This window comes from Lichenostomus cassidix, chromosome 18 (genome assembly GCF_008360975.1).
Source record: "Lichenostomus cassidix isolate B80296 chromosome 18, HeHo_3.0, whole genome shotgun sequence".
NCBI lineage: Eukaryota > Metazoa > Chordata > Aves > Passeriformes > Meliphagidae > Lichenostomus > Lichenostomus cassidix.
The window spans coordinates 9223652-9247316 of NC_139498.1; the positions used below are offsets into that span (position 1 = coordinate 9223652).

The 23665-nt window shown below is 47.6% G+C and overlaps 1 protein-coding gene across 3 annotated transcripts in view; it reads right to left on the reverse strand.

The window, feature by feature from the left end:
- GAS7 (growth arrest specific 7) overlaps positions 1-23418 on the reverse strand; it is an 86331-nt gene extending 62913 nt beyond the window's left edge. For 2 of the 3 annotated variants that reach the window (XM_085077945.1, XM_085077946.1), the window contains exon 1: positions 23086-23418. In XM_085077945.1, the coding sequence (XP_084934071.1) occupies positions 23086-23268 (183 nt within the window). In that variant the 5' untranslated portion in view covers positions 23269-23418. The remainder of the gene's footprint in view (positions 1-23085) is intronic. The other variant, XM_085077944.1, reaches the window with a different exon arrangement.
- Positions 23419-23665: the final 247 nt, after the last annotated feature.

Genomic DNA, 23665 nt, shown 5'->3' on the forward strand with positions numbered 1-23665 from the left:
CTCATCCCATTCCAGCTCATTGCCATGGGCAGGGACATGGTCCACCAGACCAGGTTGCTCCAAGACCTGTCCAACCTGGCCTTGGACACTTCCAGGGATGGGGCATTTATTAATTTATCTTTAACTACATTTAAAAATACTTTAACTAATCTTCTCTCCTATAGGAAGAATGTTAGGACAAGGTGCTTGAGAACTTTCTGTTTAATGATATGCATTTATGATAATTTCATTAGCAGTACTATCTCAAAACCCATTAAATTAAAATAAAATTGGAATATTTAGCTCAGATTCTGTTCCTGGCCCCAGGCCTTAAGCAATCTTTTGGCATATTAAAGCTACATTTTCCTCTACTTTAAAATGAAATTTGCATCCACCTGTTGCTGTGGTTGGGCAGATCCCCACACAACATGCCTTTTTTGCAAGCAACTTGGATAGAAAACTTTTATTTACAAACACTCTCAATTTTTCTTGAATGGTGTTTCCCTGCAGAGGAAATCTGTTCCCTGGATTAAATGGCCCTCCATGACCAAAACTTTGGGAACCTCAGAAGCAGAGAAAGCAATGAAATGGCCAAGATACAAAGTGCTGCCAGATGCACATTCCTGCTCCCTCCCTTGTAATCTCTCTCAGGCGTGGGGAATGTGACTGTTGTGCCTCTGACTCTGCTGCACAATACACTCACACAGACACACCACCTCTGTTTTTTATTTTTGCTGCTGCTACAAATCTTAATAAATGAGCCAACAAACAAACAGCAACATAAGGCATGGGAGGAAGGACATCCTCACAACCTGACCAGCCTGAACGAGGCTGCAGGAGCTCCTGCACAGAGCTGTAGCTCCCCCTGGACCCCCATCTGTCTGTGGCCAGACAGACAGACAGACAGGCAGCCAGGCAAACCAACAGGCAGATGGACAAGCAGCCACTGCTGCTCTGAGCTCAGGCCATGTGCCATCCCTGCTGGCAGGACAGTGGCACAGACAGGACCAGGGACTTGAGGTGCAGTGCAGAGTGCTTGGTCCCCCTGGCAGCTGGGACAGACTCCTGCCAGGCTCAGCAGGCACATCCTGCAGGGAGAGCCCCTCTGGCACCAGTGCTCACTGCATCTGCAGCATTTCTCCAGGGGCTCCTTCTCTAAGTATGCCAAGAGTGGGGCTGCCTTTGTACCCTGACAGAGGACTGAGATGCTGCTCAGGAAAACCCTCCTTCTCCACCAGGCTCAGTGACTCTGGAGGTTGCTCAGGCAGGGCATGCTGAGCATGACAAGTATCTCTGCCTGGCTGCCTCGATTCTCTCCCACAGGAAGGTCTGGAGAGCCACATCAGAGCTGCTTGCAAGCACCAAAGCATGCCTAAGATCAAGGCCAAGCAGTGCATGACATCCAGGTAATGCAGCAGCCTGAAAAGCCCTTGGTGGGCAGAGCAGCAGAGGTTCAGTGCTCTGCAAGAGCCAACTGGTAACCTCTTCCCTGTGCTCCTGGAAAGGACCAAGCTGGTTCTCCTCCATCCATCAGCACCAGGAGCTCTCTGCAGCTACTGTCCCCTCTTCAGCATGCCTACACAGAGGCTCTGCCCCTTCTGGCCTTTCTGATTTGGAGGAGGACACAAGCAGAGGACACCTGTGTGTTTCTCCCACATGCAACCTTCCCAGGACTATAATGTGAGCAGTCCTTTCACTAGACCAGATAGTCCTTGGTGAAGTGAATGCCTCTTATCTCTGGCTGAAATTAAAGGGTTTGTTCATGTTTACCTTCTAATTAGTGGCCTGCCTCTGAGGTAAAAAACCTGTTTCTTGTCCTTGTAGATACTGCTCCTAGCCCTCTGCACAGTGAAGGGAGCTCATCTCTCATTTGCCTGGTTTATCTCTTTTTAATGAAACTCCACCATACAAACGTTTCATCTGAGAGGAAGAATATCCAGGTCACTGCATTTGTTCAGTGAAATTTAGTCCTGGATGGTCCATAGACAAGAATAACATTGAAGGCAGCACACTGCCAGTGGTGGGGAGGACTGCAGAGATGAGGGATGGCAAAGACAGAGCTCAAGGAAAATGCTGGGAGGCAGCAGTGGCAGCTGAGCAGGAGACCTGCTGGTGGGAGATGACCAACTGCAGATTGGTAGACACATGCAGAAAAATGGAGCAGAAACACACAGGAAGTAGCAATTCAATATTCAGCTTGGAAAAAATGCAAGTAGGAGAAAACAGCCCAAAAATAAGCCAGCAGGAGGGAAATCCCTGGAAACACTAAGTGATGAATTTTAATTTGCCCCATGCAGTAACTGAGCATCCTCAGAAGAACACAATGAATGCCACTGGGTCTCCTCCACCCCCTCTATTTTCCCAGTCAGTCCTCTATCCCAAAAATGCTGGTTTAAAGAAGATGAATAAACAGGCCATTTTAAAACTGCCATGTTTCCCTTCTAGACCCTCTGTTCTCTTCTGGACTTTAGCAGACTTCAAACTGCCAACTGCATGTCTCTGAGCATGTATTTTTGCATCAGCTCAAGTATGTTTATGCAGCAGAAAAGGATAGAGCAAGTTTTTATTAAAAAGTCCAGTGTTAAAGCATGGTTATGCCAACAGTTAGTACTTCAGTGGTGTGCCTAGGAAATATGGAGATTTTGCTAGGAGATGGTGGCTGCTCCTGGCAGGACTTCCCTGGGCCCTGGGAACAGCAGTCCAGGCTGTGAACTGCAGCCTGGACACATCACTTGAGGTTCCCTTTCTTTCTCAAGCTGAGCTCTTGTGACCAGCTAGTCAGAGATGTGCACCACTGTGAAATATGTGACTACACCATCATGTTTTTGTCACAGGATGAGACACAGAAGCACATAATGCAGTGCTGAACTCAGCCCCAAATACCATTATTTCTGTGTAATCACAACTTTTTCTGTTTGAAGAGAAGTGCCCTCCAGCCTGAGTGTGCTACCTACAGAAAGAGCAAGTAGAGAAATTGCTTATTACCACAACAAAGTAGAAATGTGATTTTGGCTGTGAGTTCCTGCAGCTATACCAAGGGCTCCAGAGGCACCAAGACTGCCATTGCCATTGCAGATAAAGCTCATCACAGAGCACAGAATGCACTCATTTGGAGGAAGGTTGGCACCTGAATCCCTGGGACTATCCTGCCCTGAGGATGCATTTCCAGCATGGTCCAGACGCTGAGACCTGCTGCATCTTCCAGATTCATCAAACCTGCTGCATCTTCCAGATTCATCAAACCACACTCTCAAAGCAGATAAATAAAATATATTGGTTTGATTGCTCTACCCCTAGCAAGTTAATCTTGTTTATGGAATTGGGCATTTCAATATCTGTTTTACTTTTATGTCCATGACAGCATATAATTACCTGTTACTGCATCAGTGAATTTGAATAATAGTAATATGGAAACATTAGAAGTCATTGGGAAGCCTTTGTGCTCCATACTAGGCATGTAAGAGAATGAACCTTTTAGACTGCTTTTAAATTAAAAAAAAGCTGCCAGTTATTCCTGTGACAAGTATAGAAGTGTAAGTGCAAAAGTAGATAAAATCAGCAGAAAAGCAGTAACAGTAACAGGAAATATTTTATAAATATACATTAAGAGGAAGACCAAGTAAAAGAATCAGTTTCAGCTCAGCAGAGGAGAGCTACCAATGGATGCCCATGTTCAGGATATTTAAAAATTGTCATTTGTTAATAAAAAAATCATCCATCACCAAGTGGGTCACAGTTAATACCAACAGCAAGGATTTCAGCCTGCAATGGGGAAAGAATAAACTGGAGAACCCTGAGATTGAAAGCCTTTTGAAGAACTGGCTCATAAATCTCAGAGAATTTGCTAATCTTCTCTGAGAATTCATGGAAAATCAGGAAGGGAGAATTCTGGCAACGCAGATATTGTCTAGCTTGGAGAAATGGGAAAAGAAGGACACAGGTGTGGAACAGCTCCTCGAACTCCAGTTCCTAGAAAAATAACTGAATAAATTATTTAACAATTTTTAAAGGACCCAGAGCAAGTAAGAAGGATATAATTCAAAGTCTGTGTTGTTTTGTCCAGGATATATGTGTTTCCTGAATGGAAAGAGAAGAAAAGTACTTTAATACAGGGCAGGAATGGATGAAAGGAGAGTGTCTCAGATATGTCATTAATCTGCTGAAAAGCAAAAGGGTGGTTTATTTTCCCATCCCTCACAGGAGAGAGAAAAATTAATTTAACTTGCAGAAGGGAAGGTTCAGGATGAAGGTGGTATTGAAGCCACAGTAAAGGTTGAACTGCTTCAAGAAAATACCAAATAACTATTTATAAGAATTTATGTAGATATTATTCAGCCTTTCTGGAGCAGAGGAGTGAGTCTGTGACTAGAGTATGAGGTTCACATATGTATTGTCAGCAGCTGTTTCCAAAGATTACACTATGCTGACATTCCACTGTGAAATGTCTTGGAATAGATGCATTTGATATGAAAATAGAAATACTATTTGAAGTATGATGTCATGTATTAGAAAGAAAATAAAATCTGATAGAAATAATCTAGTAAGAAAATGCTACTTAGCAAAGATCAACACTTGGAACTGAAAGTTAAGAATTGGGGTGGGGATGATACAATCTTTCTGGTAGCATTCACAATGAAACCTTCACTAATATTATCACAGACCATTTTCCTCCACAGGCCTCTGATGCTTTACTTACATGATTACTGAGAAACTGCTTAACTCTCCTCATTTCTGCTCTCTGGGGGGAAATTTATTATGAGGGTAATGGGCTGAGATGTAAGAGCAACAACACAGCCTGACAGTGATTGGGAATAAGGCTGTGGTTACCACTGGGACATGGGTTTTACTTCTTCTTGATCCTGGTATTAAAGAACAAATACAAGTGATTCAATTACCAGCATCTAAACCAGTAGCAGCTCCCTGCAGGCACCCAAACCTGACCATTTCCAAAGACGTGTGGAAGGCCTGGGTTCAGCTTTGTTCATCAATCCCTTCTCAGAGCAGTCATGCTCCCCTTGCATGCACACAACACCTCCATCCATGAGCCATGAGGACTTTGCCAACCCACTCTGAGTCATGGAGCCAGACAACTTTCTAGGCTGGTCCACCAGACCTCTAGAAATGCCAGTAAGAAATGGATGCACTTGGCTGACACAGACATGAGGTTGTTGTTTTTGAAAAGACCTGATCAAACTCAGGTTGATGGGGTCACAGATACAATCCTGTGCTGGATTAGTCAAAGGATTCTGCAGATCAGTGACCTTGGATCCATGCTAAGGATGCTGGGCAGAGAGGTCTGTGCCAAAGCCCTCAGGCACTGCAGCACACAGCTGAGGGTTTCTGAAGAAGCTGATGTGGACCTGTCTGTGTCCCCTGTCCCCTCCAGCCCAGCAGCTCAGCAAAGGTGCTGTCTGGCCACTCTGCACCACCTGGACATCATCACCTCAAAGAGGTATAAAGAAATCATTCCTAGCCTATAAACTGTCTCTACACAAACCTCTGCAAGCTTTTACCTGTGAAGCACAGTAGTATTTGCACCTGAGTTATTTTGAAGCCTGGGACTGGGGAAAAAAAAATAAATCTAGGCAAAACCAGAAAGTTCTGTTGAGTCTGCCGATTATATCCCACTACTTTAGATGGGATTTTTAAGGCCATGGGGTTTTTAAGTCATGTGCTTTGGTGAAAAAGGTAGAATTCCATTTTAATCTAGACTTAATATTAAAAAAATGGTCATAAATTTCTAGATAACAAGCTGTGGAGAACAGGAATGAACAAGCATTGCTGCACAGCTTTTGGTACAGTTAATCCAGGAGTCATGGAAACACTTTCTTGATATTATCCAAAGCAAAAAGCTCCTACACAGTCCCCTCTGTCAGGAGCTTGTCCTGCTCAGGGCACCTCACTGTCTTCTGTACTACTTCCCTTCTGAGACCTCCTGTGAAGTCCCAGGCCAACCTCTCTGTGACACCTGTGGTGCTGCACCCAACTGCCTGAACACTTGTGCCAGGCTCAGAGAGATGCAAAATGGGGGGAAAAAAAGTATTTAATTCTGGGAAAATTTAATTCAAACCCAAGAGCCACTTTCTGCCTTGTAAAAATCATATTTGCACCTTCCTGCTCTGCTGCAGCAACCTTGTTTCTGGAGGAAGGAATGGGGAGCCTGAGCACAGCCCTGCATTTCAGGCAGGTCCCACCTCCTGGACAGCAAACCTTGGCCTCACACCTAGGGAGCAAGCAGGACAATGCAGAACAGATGCTGAATTCAAACTACAGATTGATAACAACACCCTCAGGCTCCTGCTCTCTGACTTAGTATGAGAAGAATACCTTGGTAAGGCATGAAATCTACATCTCAGTGCAGTTCCTTGTGGGAATTGCCAGACAGCCTGTTTGAGCACAAGTGTATCCACAGGCAGAGCTGCTCAGTGCTCTTCCTTCCACTCAGGACTGCAGACCTCAGCTGAGCAGATGCTCACAGCCAAGTCAGGCAGGCTGGTGCTGTCTCATCACCAGGGAGAAAAAGACGACCCAGCTCCTTCAGCCTGGACATCTGAAAAAGCACTGAGAGTCTGACCTCAGAAGTTTCTCTTCCTCAGCTCGCTAAAAAGGATTCTGAATGTTTTGTCTTTTTGAAATAAGGATTAACTTGTTCTTCACTGTCTACAGGACTAAGAAGTTCCTGCCCCAAGGTTTCTCACCTGTCCACACTGGAACATCACAGCAAAAACAATCCTTGAAGCTTATGAGAAAGCTGCCATCCCCCTGGACACCCTGTGCTGGCACTTCTGCTGGCTCCCTGGGGCAGTAGGACAGTCACAGCACAGCACAGCAGTTCACATGAGCAAGCATGTGGTGTTTGACTCCATGCAGAGAAGAAGAAACTGAAGCCTTGTCTATCAGTATTTGCCCTTGAGCTGCTCACCTGCCACAGGAGGTTGGTGGTTGATCCTCCTTTGCTGGAGACTATAAATGAGCCAGTGGACACCAAATACACACACCCACCATGAGGCATGGAGGCTGCCAGCAGAAGCCCTCACTCACACCATCCCAGGAGTTGGCCTTTCCCACTGGTGAGCTCTGGGCAGCTCCTGCTAGCCATAAACTAACCCTTATCCCCTCTGGAGAAATCAGCATCTCTTGCATCTTCTGCACAGAAGGACTGCACACCTCTCTCAGGAGGTGGAGATAACCTGTTGAGTAGCACAGCTGCATGTTAGTGACCAGGCTGAGATCTGGCTTTGGTGCCGTCTGGAACACCTTTCCATTTCTGTGCTCACACTGCTTCAGCCCCCATCGAGACAAGCAAGGGACGTACTCAGCATTCCTGGAGACCAGGCTGCTGCAACCACAGGGGAAAACCCCAGGGGAGGCACTGAGGTGGCTGACAGCAGGTCTGGCCCCTCTGCCCACCCTCACCATTCCCTCTGAGCAGGGTCTGGTGCTCTGTGGCCTTGGGAGCTCATGCCACACAGAAGCCACCCCAGGAAAACATCAATGCTGAGAGCTGGACCAGAGCATGGAGGGAGGCTCAAGAGGGCCAGCCCAGGGCTGCTGCTGAGTGCAGATGGGGTTAAGAGGCACAAGAGGGTTTAAGAGGAGGCTTGAGTAGCTCAGGTCTCCATTGTTGCTGTAAGTTTTCCCCTGCTGCAGCTCAAACATCCTTCACTTGACTAAATACTTCTGTGCCTGTTGCTGAATTGGAACAGTCAAAGCTTCCCAACAGCCTGGGATCTGCAGGATCACTGTGCCAGCTGCATCTGTACACATCTGCCCTCCTGTGCAGCCCCTACAGACCTGTGTCTGTCTCCCCAGCATCACTAGAACTTCAGAGGGATCAGTGTTGCTCCTGCTACAGGAGCTCTGTGTTGTTTATTCCAAGTTTCTGTAATTGACTGGATAAAAGGAAAAAAGTTGGTAGGATTACAGAAGGAATTTTTTTGGTGAATTTTGTACAGCTGCAGGATCTCACCATGTGAAGAAAAATAAAACCTGTTTTATTTGAGGGAAATCTGAGAGGTTATCTTGGTTTTGGCCTGATTCTAGTAGGTGTCTTGTATACTTAAATGAATTAAATCTAGTGCCTAATTAATCACACTCTGCTACACAATGGCAGAACACTTCAGTGCATTATTTTCTTCAGAATAATATTGGTAAACAATATAGAGAACTGCAACTACACTGTAACTTGTGGTTGCTGTTTCTCAGGCTGTGCTCCTGACAGAGGGAACCTCTGGAGCTGAAAGGTATTTTCACAGCAGGATCTGAGCAAAAACAGTAAATGTAACATTTCATGATCTCCACTGAAAGAGCAAAGTCACTAGACAGGAAACAGGGCTGAGATCACAATCAGTGTTGCAGGAGTAGCTTTCAGATCTGGCTGGCTATTTTCTGGGGTGATATATTTAACTCCTTCAGCTGAAGATATTGCCTTACTACTGCTGGAGCTGCAGCCTAGCAGAGAGAGGGGAAAATGAACAACAATGAAGAACTTATACATTTATACATACATATATTTTATTTAGTTATAAATACATTTCTCACCCTGAGAAGAAAACATGGAAGTTGTCAAGGAAGGCAACATCATAAATAAAAGAAAAAGCTTGCAAGAGAGGAAAGAATTGTGTCCTATATTGTGATGAACAGTAATTCAACTGTACTCCTGGGAAATATTCTGATAAGGCAACTGAGGTAGTTACACATTATGTGATAGAGAGGGACAATTGTTACTCTGCACAGAGCAGAATGAGACATCTTAGGTCTACAGGCTATCAAAAGCCAAGCTGCAACATTGTTAAAATTAGTAAAAACAAGGAAAAAGTATTTTAAAGGATTTCAGTTGTGCCGCATTTCGAGCCATAAGAAGCTGGTGGATGTCTGCCCTTTGAGCTGCATGCCACCCAAACAGAGAGACAATGACAAACCATGACCTAAAAACAGACCAGTGCCATCCCTGGCAGGCAGAGCCCCTCATGGCAGCTGTCTGATGGTGCTAATGCTGCAGTTCTCTGGGGGATATAGGTGTGCACTCCAAGCAGGTACAACCCAGAGAGCCTAAACGAGCAGCCAGAATCACTGCTATTTTGAACTAAAGGACTAATGGCTCAGATTGATTTTGACTCTTCAAAGGTGAGGTGTGCCTGAGAGGATGAAGGTGTACAGTGGTTAAAGTGTGAATCCTGTGAGCTAAGATAAAAGCAGAAGACTGTATGAGGCTCTCTTGGTGGTGAGGAAGAAACAACCCATCTCAGCCCAGGGAGGGGAAGGTCTGAGCACAGCAAGTCACATTAACCTCACCACAACACCTCCTTTCCAGGGGAGGAAGGAGTAAAGGGTTTTCAAGCTCTCTTTCCTCTAACCACAGGCAAACATTAGATCCTCCAGCACTGAAAGCAAAGGCAAATTCCCCACCACAGAACTGAATGTTGGGATTTGCTTGTTCCAGGGCCTGACTCTGGGCTACAAACAGGCTGTAGGTTCTGAGGGGCACACATTGTGACCCCAGGGAGAGCACTGGAGCTCCTGCTGCAGGAGAGAGCAGAAGGGAGGAGGGGGTTCAGCCCTGGGGCTCTAACACCACTGCACACCTCAGGGACATACAGAAAGCACTAATCAGTGCTAACACAGGCACCACAGCCATCCCTGCTTGGTTATTTCTGATTCTAGAGCCACAAAAGACACATTTCCAGAGATTCACATCTCGGCCAGCAAAAAGCTGCTTTGTTCAGTGCAGCCAGCTTCATCCCACATGTCACCAAAATCACTGTGGTTTAGCTGTAAATCCAGGAGCTGCAATGCTGCACTAGAGCCAAGGTCTGGCATTCAGTGCTCCCCTCTGACCAGCACTGCTACAGCACCTCCCCTGACCTGCCCCATGCTGGCACACCTAAGGAAAAGCTTATCCACAGTCAGCTCAGAGGAAGGGATGAGACTCACTGCCTGCAGAGACTCTGAGCCCAGTGCAAACTGACAGAAAAACAGAAGAGTCCTTCCCAAGGAGAGCTCTGTGCCACTGCAGTGTGGCAGCTGCTGGCTGCTGCCTCGGCCAGCCCAGTTCTCAGTGTGCCCCAGGATGTGCAAACACACCAGCAGGACTGCTGCCAGGTGGGCAGCTTCCCTTCTGACATCCCATGCAAACGACATGGTGAGGAGATCTGTGCATCTGAAATCATGTGCTTGGTTGCAAACTAGGAGCCTGTCCTGGAAGATTACAGGTGCTGCAGCTCTTGGCCTGGGGAGGGGAGCTGAGGGAACACCATGCCTGGGGTCACAGTGATGAGGGAGGTGACTGTCCCTGCACTCCCCAGGTCAGACTGGAGTGACACACTGAAGAAGTGCATGAGTAAAAGCTTGTAAGACTGTGATACAAAGAACTTGCTCAGCATCACTGGGTGGAGCCCTGTGAACAAGTTCTCTGACCTAACTGAGTAAAAAATGCTCAGAGTTGTAGCATTCAGCAGCTCTCAGCTCCTTTCCCCTTTCCTGTGCTACTTGTGGCTGGTGGTCTCTGTCAGTGGGTTCCCTGTCTGTGGGGCTCCAGTGTGGCCAGAACACCTCCTGTCCTACTTCAGCAGAGTCCCACCTCTGAGATGTGGCAGGTCCCACCTCCAAACACACAGGATTTCAGAGCAAGGTATCAGAGACATGCTGGAAGATGCCCTGTTCTCTCCTGCCTTCTGCAGTGATGAGCAGGCAGCATCCTGCTTGGGGCACACCAGGCAGCACAGAGCACTGGCCACAGTGATCACAACATGCTGGGAACAGGGATTTGCACGAGCAAAATCACTTCCCCAACACTTCAAGCACTGCCAGCAAGTTGCACAGCAGAATTTGCCACAGTCCCATCCCAGAGATGAATTATGTTTCTGGAACATGATTATGTTTCTGGCAAGCACTGAGAGAAAGCTTTGTTCCTCACCAAAGATTAATATTCAGCCTTAGTCAATGGTGCTGGCCAAGAGGAGAGGAGGGAGCTGGAGTGAGGGAGTCCCCAACCCCTGGGGCAATGCAGCTCAGAGGAACTGTGCACAGGGGATTGCTGACTCAGGTTCATTGCAAAATTATTTTCCAAAAGGAGTCCATAGATGATTTAAAGATGATTTCTTTTTGGAAATACCTGAAGTTCTATTTTTCATCCTGTAGCAGACTGAGATTATTTCCAGTCTTCATTTGGTCTCAGTTATCACTGCGATCATAAGGAGTTTGCAGAGCAATGAGACAAGTCACAGGCTCTCCTCTAAATCTTGCTATTGAGAGTGATTACTTGGCCTTGGGTAATGAATTAGTCCTATTATACAGCAGCTGGCACAGTAGAAGCTAATCTGCTGCTCAGGCAGCTCATTACAGGGGCAGGGCTGGAACTGCTCAGCTGTGTGCTGCACACACAGCCCTCAGCAGCATTTTTAAACTGAATTCTGCACACAGTTCTTCAGGACTACAAAACAAACTACATCCATCAAACCAGTTTCTGTCTGTTCCTTTCTGAGTTAAGCATTTGCTCACCCCTTGGAAATACAATTCCCCTTCTGTGCAATTTCTACATGGCACTTTGCCATATCTGTATCAAATCCAAACTCTGTTAATTCTTCATTCTCTGTCACCCCTTGCAAACTCTGTCACTCCTCATCTCCATTTTTCTCCTCCAAACTCCTCTGTACCAATTATTCCTTCTACACCACTACCAAAAGCTTGCCAGCTCTACCTCTTGTACAACCAAATTTCACTTCTGTAGCAACTGGAAGTGCTCCTGTACTGCACTAGCTTGTCACTGTAGCTCTGGCTTTGTGGTTTTGCAGCAGTGGTTCAAGGAGGAGCATTTCAGCACACGGCAACTGCAGGCTTTTGTTTTGGAAACATGAACAAAGGGCTAAATAAGTGAATTAGAAAGGATCAGGAGGACAAAGCAAATCCAGCCAGCCAATTTAAAAGAACATTCTGAAAGTGCTTATAGATGACCACAGTAAAACTAAGCAGAATGACAGGATAAACTCAATAGCAATGCTGTAGCCATGGTGCCACAAGCATTTGTGTGTGGTACTCCTGGGGGTGCTGATACCTGCTGTTAGACCAACTATCACAGGTATGCTTGTGAAAGCATAAACTACTTTCTGTGAAGACTTTCAGGAGAAAAGAAGCAGTCAAGGAGTGAGAAGACTACTATACAAAATAAGAGATAAGCCAGAAGGCAAAGAGCAGAAGCAAAAATAGTGAGTCTTCCTCAAATCAAAGGTCAGCCACAAAGGTCTGGTTATGTGTCTGAGGAATGATGATGCCAGTCACTCCTCAGACCATTCAGGAAAAGAAAACTGAGAAATGTGTGGTAAATATGTTCAAGTTATACATTATTGTTTACAAGAGCTCTGGTAAGTCTTTTCAAAGAACAGGCAACAACACAGGAAACAAAATACACTAGGAATAAATGCAAAATATTACATATGGAGGTAATAATTGGAATCTTACTGCACTTTCCGTGTCCCAAACAATGTCAAGATCAAAGATCCTTGTTCCTTCCCCCAGTCTTCCACAAAAGCTGGTCTTTTAGCAGCCCAGGGAGCTGCTTCACGTTAACCCCTTGCATGCTCCCCATTCCACTGCTGCATATTTCTCCAGCCATCTCAGAGCTGCTTGGCCTGTCCCTGGCTGAAGGACTGGGAGGAGGTGAACAGGAGCTACAAGCAGTGCTGAACTGCCAGGAAGGACACTGCAGGTGCAGTAAGCAATTATATTTAACCCTGAGCTAACAGAAGGCATTTCAAAGACGAAAATTCCATACTTATGGGACAGCCTGTTTTTTTGCAGACTTCATTTCCAGCCCAGAGGAGCTCCTGCTTTCTCTCTCTGTGATGGGCTAGAGCCTTACAGCTTGCCCCTGCTTTGGCAATGCTGCCCAGCTCTGGATCCGGCAGCTGGGCTGGGCAGATCCTCTGCAGCTTTCATGCCAGCTGTGTCCCTTCTTTGCTGAAAATCATGGAATATCTGATCAGAGCACTCTGTAGAACATCACACACCTTCCTTATGGACCTTAGTCTGATCCGTTTTACAACACAAAACCCCAGGTGTTCCTAAGACTTTCAACTTCTAATTAGGTGTTATTGAGGGCTTTTTCCACAGTGCAAAGGGAGGCACAGAACTGATCAATATGGGCATATGAAGTGTTGGCCAGCAAAGGAGTTAAAGTTGGAACGATTTTGCTCCTGGAGGAAGCACAGGAGGCCATTCCAAGTGCCACAGAGCTGGGAAAGCCCTGAGAGATCTGTGCAGTAAACAAACCCAGTGCTCAAACAAACACTGGAAGACCACGATGCTTTTGCTGCCAGCATCACAGTGGGAATATCTGTGGCTCAAGAACAGTCTGCACAGTCTACCCTTACCAACCATGAATGTAGGAAAAATGCCAGACAGGTCTCAAACGATGTCAAAGAAAGATTTTCAACCTTTGCATCTGCTCCCGTTGGAGGAGCTCAAAGATTAGTGACCAAAGTCATCTGTCAATCAGCCTAAATTAACTCCAAAGTGCCTCATGCTGATGACTGAGTGCTGTGAGGACTGCTCACAAATGCTGACAAAAGTGTATGTTAAAAGACGCTGGCCTGTTCTGCTGCCAGATATCCTCTACAAAATGCAGAGTGGCAGCTCCTGAGTAACCCATGGCACCCCTTTCTGGAATGTGCCAGCAAAAAAGCAAACCACAAATGTACTAGGCGAGTACAAAAGCTATTTTGATAGCGTGATGTGGAAAACTGGATTACCAGTACAAGCAAAAAGCTTTCTCTGCTATTCCATATGCCTGTAAAACAAGTGCTTCCCAGGGCCATCACCACAGCAGGTAAAAAGAAGGCACAGGGCAGGCAGAGTGCTGCTGGGCAGTCTGTATCCCACAGGTGTACAGCCTGCTCCCCTCTCAATCACAGGTGCACTCCTGCAGCATGGCAGGTAGGAAAGGGGCTCTCCCATCCCTAACCCCATGCTGCAGACTCAGCCTGCTCACCTGCTCTGCAGGTACACTGCAAACCTGTCAACAGCCCTGCCACATACCAACTCTGTACAGCAGGTCCTCTCCACAGGTAATGTTTTACATGGTGGCGTGACATAAAAAATTCCAAATACGCTAGAGCACACTTTTATTTTTCAAGAGAAACACTAGTTGAAGCACGCCATTCTCGGAAAATAGTGGCTGAGCAAACTGTTGGCCCTGGTTTCACACTGTTCTGCCCACTCAAGGGCTCATACCAATAAAAGGGAGTGTGACATGTAATTAAATACGGCAAATGGCACTTTGAAGTGACGTGAACTGGCGGCAGTGTGCAAAGCACAGTGTGGAGACCACCAGTTCTATTGTGCTGCTTTCAGGTTTCCCCAAGTCCTCTATCCCTGTCTGCAAATGCACAGGGAGCAAGGCACAGCCCAGAAGTGCTGGATGCTGAAAAAGCTGCCCAGAATGAGTGCTGCCTGGGATTGTCAGAAATCAAAGACAGAAATATCAGTGCCTTGTGTCAAATGCTCCAAGACACAAGTCAGTAGTGGCTCCCTTTGCTCTGTCCCTGGGGGGAACAGGATGAACACGAGAAACTCCTGCTGCCCTGAGTTGTAGCTTGGTCACAGTGAAAACAACTGCCCCAGTCCCAAACATTTTCAAAGAGAGATACTATTGGCTGCTGTTATTGTGGGGCTTCTCCAAAACAGATGATGTCCTATCTTTGGGGTAGCACTTGATGTCAGCAGTCAGCCAAATAACAACACCGAGTCCTGGGAACACTCAGACACTTCAGGTTCTGGTAATGGGCACATTACTGATAATAATGTGCTTCATAAGCAACCATGGAAGATAAAGAATCATGGAGCATGAAACACAGCTTTAATGTGGTTAGTTAAATGACTGGTCAATTTTACCTGGCCATTTATTATCCCACAAGTAAAAGTGAAATAAGTAGAAAAAAAAAACAAATCCCATCAAAACTGTCAGAATTTTCTGGTCTTGATCACAGAGCCAAATTCACAATTTGGACACTAAAGCAAAGCTTTGTTTTCAGAAAATAAGTATCTGACATCTTCTCATTATTCTTACTTTGTCTTTTTAAGCTACATTCAGTATAAAGTGCTGTGTAGTACATTCAGCACTGGTGTTTGTGGCACAACACTGAAGGCACTGAAGGTGCATTTTGCACCCAAGCTGGAAAGTGAGACTTGAGTTCCCCATGTTTACTGCTGCAGAAATCACTCCTGTTTTTTCCTACAGGACACATGCCCCATTCAGAGCACAGAATGAGCCGGAAATTCTTTAGGGAACTAAGCAATCTTCAAGTGAGTCTTTAAATGATCCACATTTTTCGTGGTTGCTCTATATCCACCCTTACTGTGCAGGTGCACAGCAACTCATTTAATCTTTCACATCTAGAAGGCAGACTGTTTCTCTGCAGGGAGACTGTTTCCAGACTCTCTTTGTAATCCACAGGCCATAAGAGTTTAAGTTTAAGCCTTCCATGGTGCTTTTTCATCTTTTAAATAAGAATAAAGGAAAAACATCTTTAAAAAATCTGTCCTATGCAATTTTTGTAAGGCCAGCAGTGTGACTGTTCTCACCTGCTACAGAAGCAGCACCTACGAGCCCAGTTTCTGTAACACCCCAACTTCTGCAGGGGACAGAAGCTCACAAAAATGCCACAACCACCTGTAAGACCCTTCCCTTCACAGCTTCTGGCTATCTATGGTACTATTCAGTTTTTATATTTTATCTGTAACTCCAACAGTGTGAGATAATTATCACTAGACGGATAACAGACTCTAACAAGAGAGGGATTGTGGACTGCAGCTTTCACATTCTCCTGGGGCTTTAAATTCCCTCAGAACCTTGATTAAACAGTGATTTTTCTGGCAGTAAAACATAATTTCCTCACCCTTTTATATTTGATTTCATTCACATTTGCCAGAAATATCTGTGGTCAGATGATTGCAATTTTCAACTCTAAAAAATACAGCTACAGAAAGTCATAGACAGAAAAAAGACACTGTGAAACTAAACCGCAAGGCAATGCCATAGGATTCTCATTGTCACTCCTGTCTCATGAACACCTCCCTTTGGACAACTGTTTGCTGTTGAATCATGCAGAGCAGACCAGCCTCAGCACCTGTGAGCACTGAACTTTGGAAACTTCACCATTACTGTGAGACAACACCTACAGCAGGTTCCATCTACAGCCATGCAATTCTCCCCCTTTGCCTTCACTGTCCCTTCTACATCTGGGGAAATGCCATCACCACTTCAGCTGTGGTTGCTGCCCCAGAGCCACCTGCCAGGGGCAGCAGTATGGCCAGAACACTCAGGATGGTGTCACAAGCACCCCTGGGCAGGAAATAGGAATACTAGTCCCAGGCTGGCAGTGATGCTATCCACCATTCAGCCATGGTGGCTGCTCCTCTGCAGCACCATCTCCCAGAGGCAGAAGAACAGTCAGGATGTTTAGGATGGTGCCACAAGCACCCCTGGGCAGGGAGCACCAGTTCCAGTCTGACAGCAGAACAGGTGAGCTGAGCTGCTCTGCCTGTGGCATCAAAAGGCAAACCCTGAACAGGTGCCCTGAGCACAATGCTGTGTGTGCTCCCCAAAAACACAGAAGGGTTCAGCACCCACAGCCTTATTACACCAGATTCCTTCCCCATCACCCAAGACAACAGACTGGAGCACTACTTCCTCCACAGAATATCCTTAGAAAAAAGCAGTAGCAGCAGTCACATCTGTACCCAAGATCATCACACATCCCCTCGATTCTTGTGGCTCCTCATGAATTTTATGTTAAGCTGATTTTTGAGTGGGGAAATGGAGGACTGAGAGAGAGTAAGATAACAAACTCCAAGGATGTAGAACAACCTCAGAAAGCAAAGCACCACTGCTGTGTGCAGGAGATATGGACACCAGATACAAACAGCTCAGGGCTTAGGTACCCAATGCATAAACCTGGTGCATACACAACCTTATTCTCCTTTGTGCATCAGGAAAAGCTCTGTTGCAAGAGGTACCAACACATCCTCCCTTTTAAATATATCATACACATTATACAGCTCCCACGATGGCAGAGAGCAGTTTGGCACAGAAATCCTCTACACATTCTCTGTTATTAGGAAATAAATAAAAGGCATTTTAATTTCTGTGTATTGCTTTCATCCTTTTTCTCTATGACTCCCCAGGCACAACAAAAGAAGTAGTCCATGCCATGCCATGCTGTGCCATGCCTCCCACAGCTGCATGTGCAACAATCTCCAGGCTCAGCTGTTTGCACATCTCCACATCCATGTGGCAGCTGCCCCAGGTTGTGTTAGGTGAGGTGAGTTATCCGCTGAATATTACATAGCAATGGAAGCAATGAACAATCTGTCTGACACTTGCAGGTGAAGCATGCACCAGGGAGAAGCACAGGATTCCTTCCTTCCTAAGTGCCTCACAGTTCTGGTAAATCAAGCTGTGGAAAGTGCAGATAACATCAGTGGCAGCTCGCAGTCCTACTCAGTCCAGCCCGCTCAGTCGGATTCCAAAGCCACCTCCATCCATTCTGGAAGCACACGCTGTGCTTTATACAGAGACTTACATCTGTGGGATGACTGAAGCTATAAAAAGTGCTGACAATTTCCAGCAAATTTGCATATGTTGCTGCTGCTGCTGCTTATATAAGTGATTTCTAGTTAACTACAAATACAAAAATCAAGGTCCAAAATAGATTTTAAAAGAAATCACTTGCAAATGTGACTGAATGACACATCTCTCCAATCTCCCAAAATCACTTGTCTAGAAAAAGCAGACGCAACAGAGGTTTCTCCAGAGGGTCCCATGCAAAGCACCTCCCTGAGGTCTAACACAGCCCTACTTTCTCAACATCTATGCTGCTCTGCACCATAAAGGTTGTCACAAACTGGAGCACCTGAGCCTTGTGCCAGGTTGCTCTTATGTCTGGAGCTGTATAGATCTTTCCACACACATCATCATCCCTGATTCAGCTGGGGTGAGGAGACAGCCAGCCTCGGGACAAGAAACATGAGCTGTTGAGAAATCCCTCAGTGTATCACACACCACACTCCACTGGCTCTACACCTGTGTACAACACCTCCTCACCTGCATCTGCACAGATTCCCTCTTGCTCCAGGCTGGGAAGGCCAGTTGGTTAACCTGGGGCTGCAACAGTCTGGTACCAAGGGGTCCTGTAGGGCTCTGCTCAATGGTCAAAAGGTCAGGCAAAAATATAAAGCACACAGGAGGGAGGAAAGGGTGAGAAAATCCCTGACTTTCAGGTCTCATGGCTGCCATAGCTATTAATCACCAAAGGAAGGGTGAGGGTTGAAGCTGATGGTATCTATGCAATAGGATATGGATACCAAGCAACAACATCCTCCTTTCCTAAGCCCTTCAGCTTGCAGGAGGCTGCTGCTTGCTCATAGACCAAGCTCAGGAAATACTCAGGAAATACTCAGGTAATACTCAGGTTATGGACCATTTCTTCATTAACCTACTATCTACAATACTGCAAGAAACTGTACTTGGTTTTCCAACACAAGGAAGACAAGCACATACTGGAGAGAGTCCAGCAATGGTGACAAGGATGATTAATGGACTGGAGCATCTGTCATATGAAGAAAGGCTGAAAGAACTGGAACTGTTTAACGTCAAGACAAGAAGGCTTGAGAAGGATGTTATCAATGTGAATAAAAACCAGTGGGGGGGACAGTAAAAAAGCATAGATAGGATGTTGTCAGTGATATCCAGTGAAAGGATGAGATGCAATTAAATTAAAAATTAAAACACGGAAAATCCTTTTAAAGGGACACAAAGCCCCTTAAAGGACACAACAAAAAACTGTGAGGGTAGTTAAACACTAGAATACATTGTCAGAACAGCTGTGGTGTCCACCCTTGCACACATTCCAAACCTGACAAGAAACAGCCAGGCAAGCCAGACTAGCTGATCTCCAAAGGTCCCTTCCAACCCACTGATTCTGTGAATAAGACCACAACAACCTCCTCAACTGCTCCCAACCAGCCCAGCTTCAGAGAATCCATCTGGAATCCCACCATGAAGCCAATACCCTCCCTCTGCTCTCTGCTTTTGATAGTCTTTTGGTTTATGCTACCAGTTTTGCTCGGGGACAGTGGTATCCTCTCCAGAGCTAACAGAGACACGTTGTTTCTGGCTTGTCCCTACCATGAGCTCCTTCAGTTCTCCTGCAGCTCTCATTGCTTCCATCACTGCCTTGAGCAGGAACCTCCAGCCTTCACTGTTTTCCTCTAACCCTTCACTGTGGGCTTGCAGCAGCCACAGGAGCAGGAAACAAAGGAGGCCAAATGTCTTCATCTCTTTACCTCTCTGTGTCTCTCTTGCCCCGCATTTACCACATTTTTGGTCTTTTCCTTGATCTTCTGTGATTAATGAATTGACAACACATTTTTGCTAGCAAAAGAACACAGGAGGCAGCAAAGACAACAATCCCTCAGAACTCCCATCTCTGGCACTGGGCTTTGCTTCCAGCAAGTCACCTTCATGGTTTTCTCAGAGCTGCCCAACTCTTTTGCCATTACAGCCTGTTCAGGTCACCCACCAGCCATGCATACCCAGTTTTCTCTGCAAGAGCTACAACACAGTGTGAGGCAGGAGAGCCTGCCCTGTCCTCAGCTCCTGGAGAAGCCAGCTGGGCCACACGATGGAGACTAGATGATCTGTGCTGGCAGCTCCACAGCCTGCCTTGAGTCTCCTGTGAGGAGACTCAGGTGCTGTTGGGGCATCAGATTCTTCCCAAGTCAATTACAGCATCAGGAACAGTCACTTCTCCTCTTCCTTCATCCATCAGGAACCAGCATGCCACAGACTGGCTGCTCAACCACTGCTCAGGGGTGGGAGAGATTCCCCTCTCTGCTGTTCTTCACGCCTTTCTCACTTCTCTCTTTCAAAACTCAGCACAGACTTTCAAACCAGTGCTGTCAGAGGAGATCTGAGCATTGGTAAATGTGAAGCCTTATGAATGAGAAAATCCACCCTTCCTGTCTAAACATGGTGCAGGCTTCAAGTCACAAAGGCTGAAGAAGAAGGCCACATCCTTCTGGTAGCTCCCAGCCACCAGACAGAAAGAAAGGGTGTGTGCTGTGGAGGACAAATGCTGCCAGCCCTGGCATGGCTCAGGCAATGCCATGAGCCACGTTCAGTCACTGCTGTGGCAGAAAATGCAGCCAGCTCTCCTTCAGGCTCCAGAGAGTGCACAAGTACTTGCTGGGGTAAACTGGGCACAGGGAAATGAGAACAGGACAGAGGGAGAGAGTAACATCCTCCCCTTTAAACAACAGAGTGTGGTTAAGTTCAGCTGAGGACAGAGCACTGAACCTTACTAAGGGCTGCAGGGCCAGGCCAGGGCCACCCAAAGCCTATGCAAGGGCAGGTTGGTACAGAAAGGAGACTTGTGTCCATTGCCCCATCTGGACATGCACTGTGACCTCCCTGACGTCAGCTCTGATGTTGATGTGGCTGGGCAGGGACTTGGATCAGAGAACAGAGAGTATTTCTATTGTGGTGACTTGCAGTTAGATCAGGTCCCTGAGCAAGCTGCTTATCTGCACACAAGAGACAAGCTACCTAGAGAAGGGAAAGGCTACCTGAACAGAGCCATGAGAGACACACACAGACCTTCTGTCTCACACATCCACTGTGATGTGTGCCAAATACCTGTGATCCCATGGATTTGGTTAATTAGCTCTCATTTGACATCTTTTTTAACTCTGGCTCATAGTCCTTATTAGGCACCATCTCTGGAGAAGAGGAAAACGTGCCAGAGTGAACACACTCAGCCCTTGCCATTTTTCTTGCCTTCTTTGTAAAGGTTTACCCAAGAGAAAGGGTGGCAGGCTGTGTGGACAACTGGTCTCCATCAAAACTGTCAGTGGTACATGAGCCAAGGGTAGGAAAGGCACATCTGTGGGGCTGAGGGCACTGATCTGAGCATGGTGGAACTCACTCAGACTTAAGGGGGGAAAGACAAGTTTCCAAGAAGGAGATGACAGGAAAGCAAAGTTACGGTATTTTGAAGCAATTCCCCACTGCCTTTGCTGAGCAGAATTTTTCACATCTCATGATATATTTTTCCTCAAACAATTCCTAAATTCCTAGATGTGCAAACATTTAGCGATTTGTGAAACTACATTCACATACCTCAATAAATCATCTTGTAGGTGGCAAAACTGACAAACAAGAGATTCCAACATTCTAAAACTAACAAAAGAAATCCCAAATGTGTCAGTAGCACAGGAAAGTCCCTGGCCTCACTCTTGCTGGAGTGGACAACTCTTGCTTCTACTTTCCTGTCTTTCCAGGTAATAACAAGAAACAGGAAGTCAGTAGAAACATTATAGATTTTTCATTAATTTTTTATTTATTAGTTTAATTTATTAAGAGAAACAAAAAGGCAGTGCCAGATCTGTGGGCAAAATGTCCTTTTGCACAGAATCTTTTGCTCACAGAACATCGCTCTACATGCAGCTGGTGGGCAGGTTTTGCTCAGGACTCTGTTATCTGCTTCTCTGGATTCCCTAGAGGATGTGCATGGAAAACCTGGGATGGGCATTGCCTGTCTTGCATATAAGCAAAGCAGGATGGCTGATTCCCCTTAGGAACATGGAGGACAAATAGAGGCTGACCTGAGAAATGTGCTCCTAATGGCTTCAGCCCAGGGAGATGCTCCTGGAGACCATTGCTATCACATCCTTGGTTAAGTCCCAAATGCCAACAGGGCATGGCCAGTGAGGAAAGCACTGATGGGGTCATGGCAAGTTCTTGCTTTAGTGCACGAGGTGGTTCAGAATTCACATGCAGAGATTGTGAAGCACTCTTCATGGACATATCCTTTACACTCACATTGTGTCTTGATTGTGTAGACAGAAAGCAACAAACACATTCAGGCACAAGCAGTCCCGAGGTGGGAATCCAACTGTCACCCCAGCTGTCAGGGCCCTGAAAATGACTGAAGCTGACAGAACTTCTCAGTATGCTGACAGAAAGTCCACTGCCTTTGGGTCTGCACAACTAGACCCTGCCGGGTCTCCCTCAGCCATGCCACAGGTATGGCAGTGAGGTATCTGCAGCCACCTGGGGAACTGCTGCAACAGAGGGTGAGAAGAGAAGGAGAAGGCTCCAGGGAGAACCTACAGGTACTGGAGAGGGACTTTGGAGAACAAGTGAGAATTGGCTTCAAGCTGAAGAAGGGCAGATTTAGATTAGATATTAGGAAGAAATTCTCCTCTGCAAGGATGGTGAAGCCCTGGCACAGGTTGCCCAGAACACCTGTGGCTTCTCCATCCCTGGAAGCGTTCTAGGCCAGGCTGGATGGGACTTGGAACAACCTGGGTTAGTGGAAGGTGTCCCTGCCCATGGCAGAGTGGGTGTAATGGATGATCTTTAAGGTTCCTTCCAACCCAAACCATTCTTTGATTCCACGATTCTATATCTGAATTGCCTCTCCCACAACATAATGCCATGATACATTCAGTGAAAGGAAACGAGAGGGACTGGGAGAGGGTGAGGGAGAGAGGAGGGAGCGGAACTTGCCCAGCATCTGGCCCTCGTGAATGACTGACAGGGGCTGCATCACTGCAACCACTGACTCCTGCTGCTGTTCAGCGATTGTGAAAACCCAAGTCCGGAGCAGCCCGCAGCTCGTCACACACCTGAGCTCTGCCGCTCCATGGCTACAAGTACAACTACCAAGGGCTCGGGCTGGAGCGGGGCCGGGCGAGCAGCTCCTCCTCCGAGGATTCTTACAGCACCCGGCAGCCTCAGCCCGGGGTGGAAGGGGCACCTGCCCGGGGCAGGGGACACAGCGATGCCGAGGGGGGAGCCCGACAGCAGAGCCGCCTGGGCCCCGCGGGACATCCCAGGGATCACCGGCACCGGGACATCGCCGGTACCACCGGCACCCCGCGGGACATCCCCGGGACCACTGGCACCGAACATCCCCGGGATCACCGGCACCGGGACATCCCCGGGATCACCGGCACCGGGACATCCCCGGGATCACCGGCACCCCGCGGGACATCCCCGGGCCAGCCGCCCCCGCCCCCCGCTCGGCGCGGCCCTGGCCCCGCTCGTACCTCCAGGAGCTGGACGTAGCTGGCCGGGAACCAGCCGCGCAGCCCGTCCTCCTTCTGCCCTTCCCACCAGCCGCCGTCTGGCACCTGCAGCACCGTGATCAGCTCTCCCGCGGCGAAGCGCAGCCCCTGCCGGTGCCGCTCCCCGGAGAAGGGGTACAGCGCCTGGCAGCGGGTCCCCGACATCCCTCCTGGCCGGCCCGCCCCGCTCCGCTCCGGGGGCTCCGCTCCGCCCCGGGGCCGCGGCGGGCGCAGGCAGCGCGGGCAGCGGGAGCGGAGCAGCCCCGGAGCCGGGCGCCCACGGGCACCGCCGGCTCGGGTGCGGCGGGAGAGGCGGGACGGGGAGGGAGAGGAGGAGGGGGAGAGGGAGGAGGAGTGGTGGGAGGAGGGGGAGAAGCGGAGAGAGGGAGGCACCAGGGGGAGGAGAGGCCGTGCGGGTGCGCGGGGCGGTCTGTGTGTGTGACGCTCGTGTCGGCGGGACAGCCAGAGGGACCGGGTGTGACCGAGAGGCGAGGCGTGGGGACACGGTGTGTGCGAGTGCGCGAGAAACGCCGCGTGTGTGTCTGTGTGTGACAGACACTGT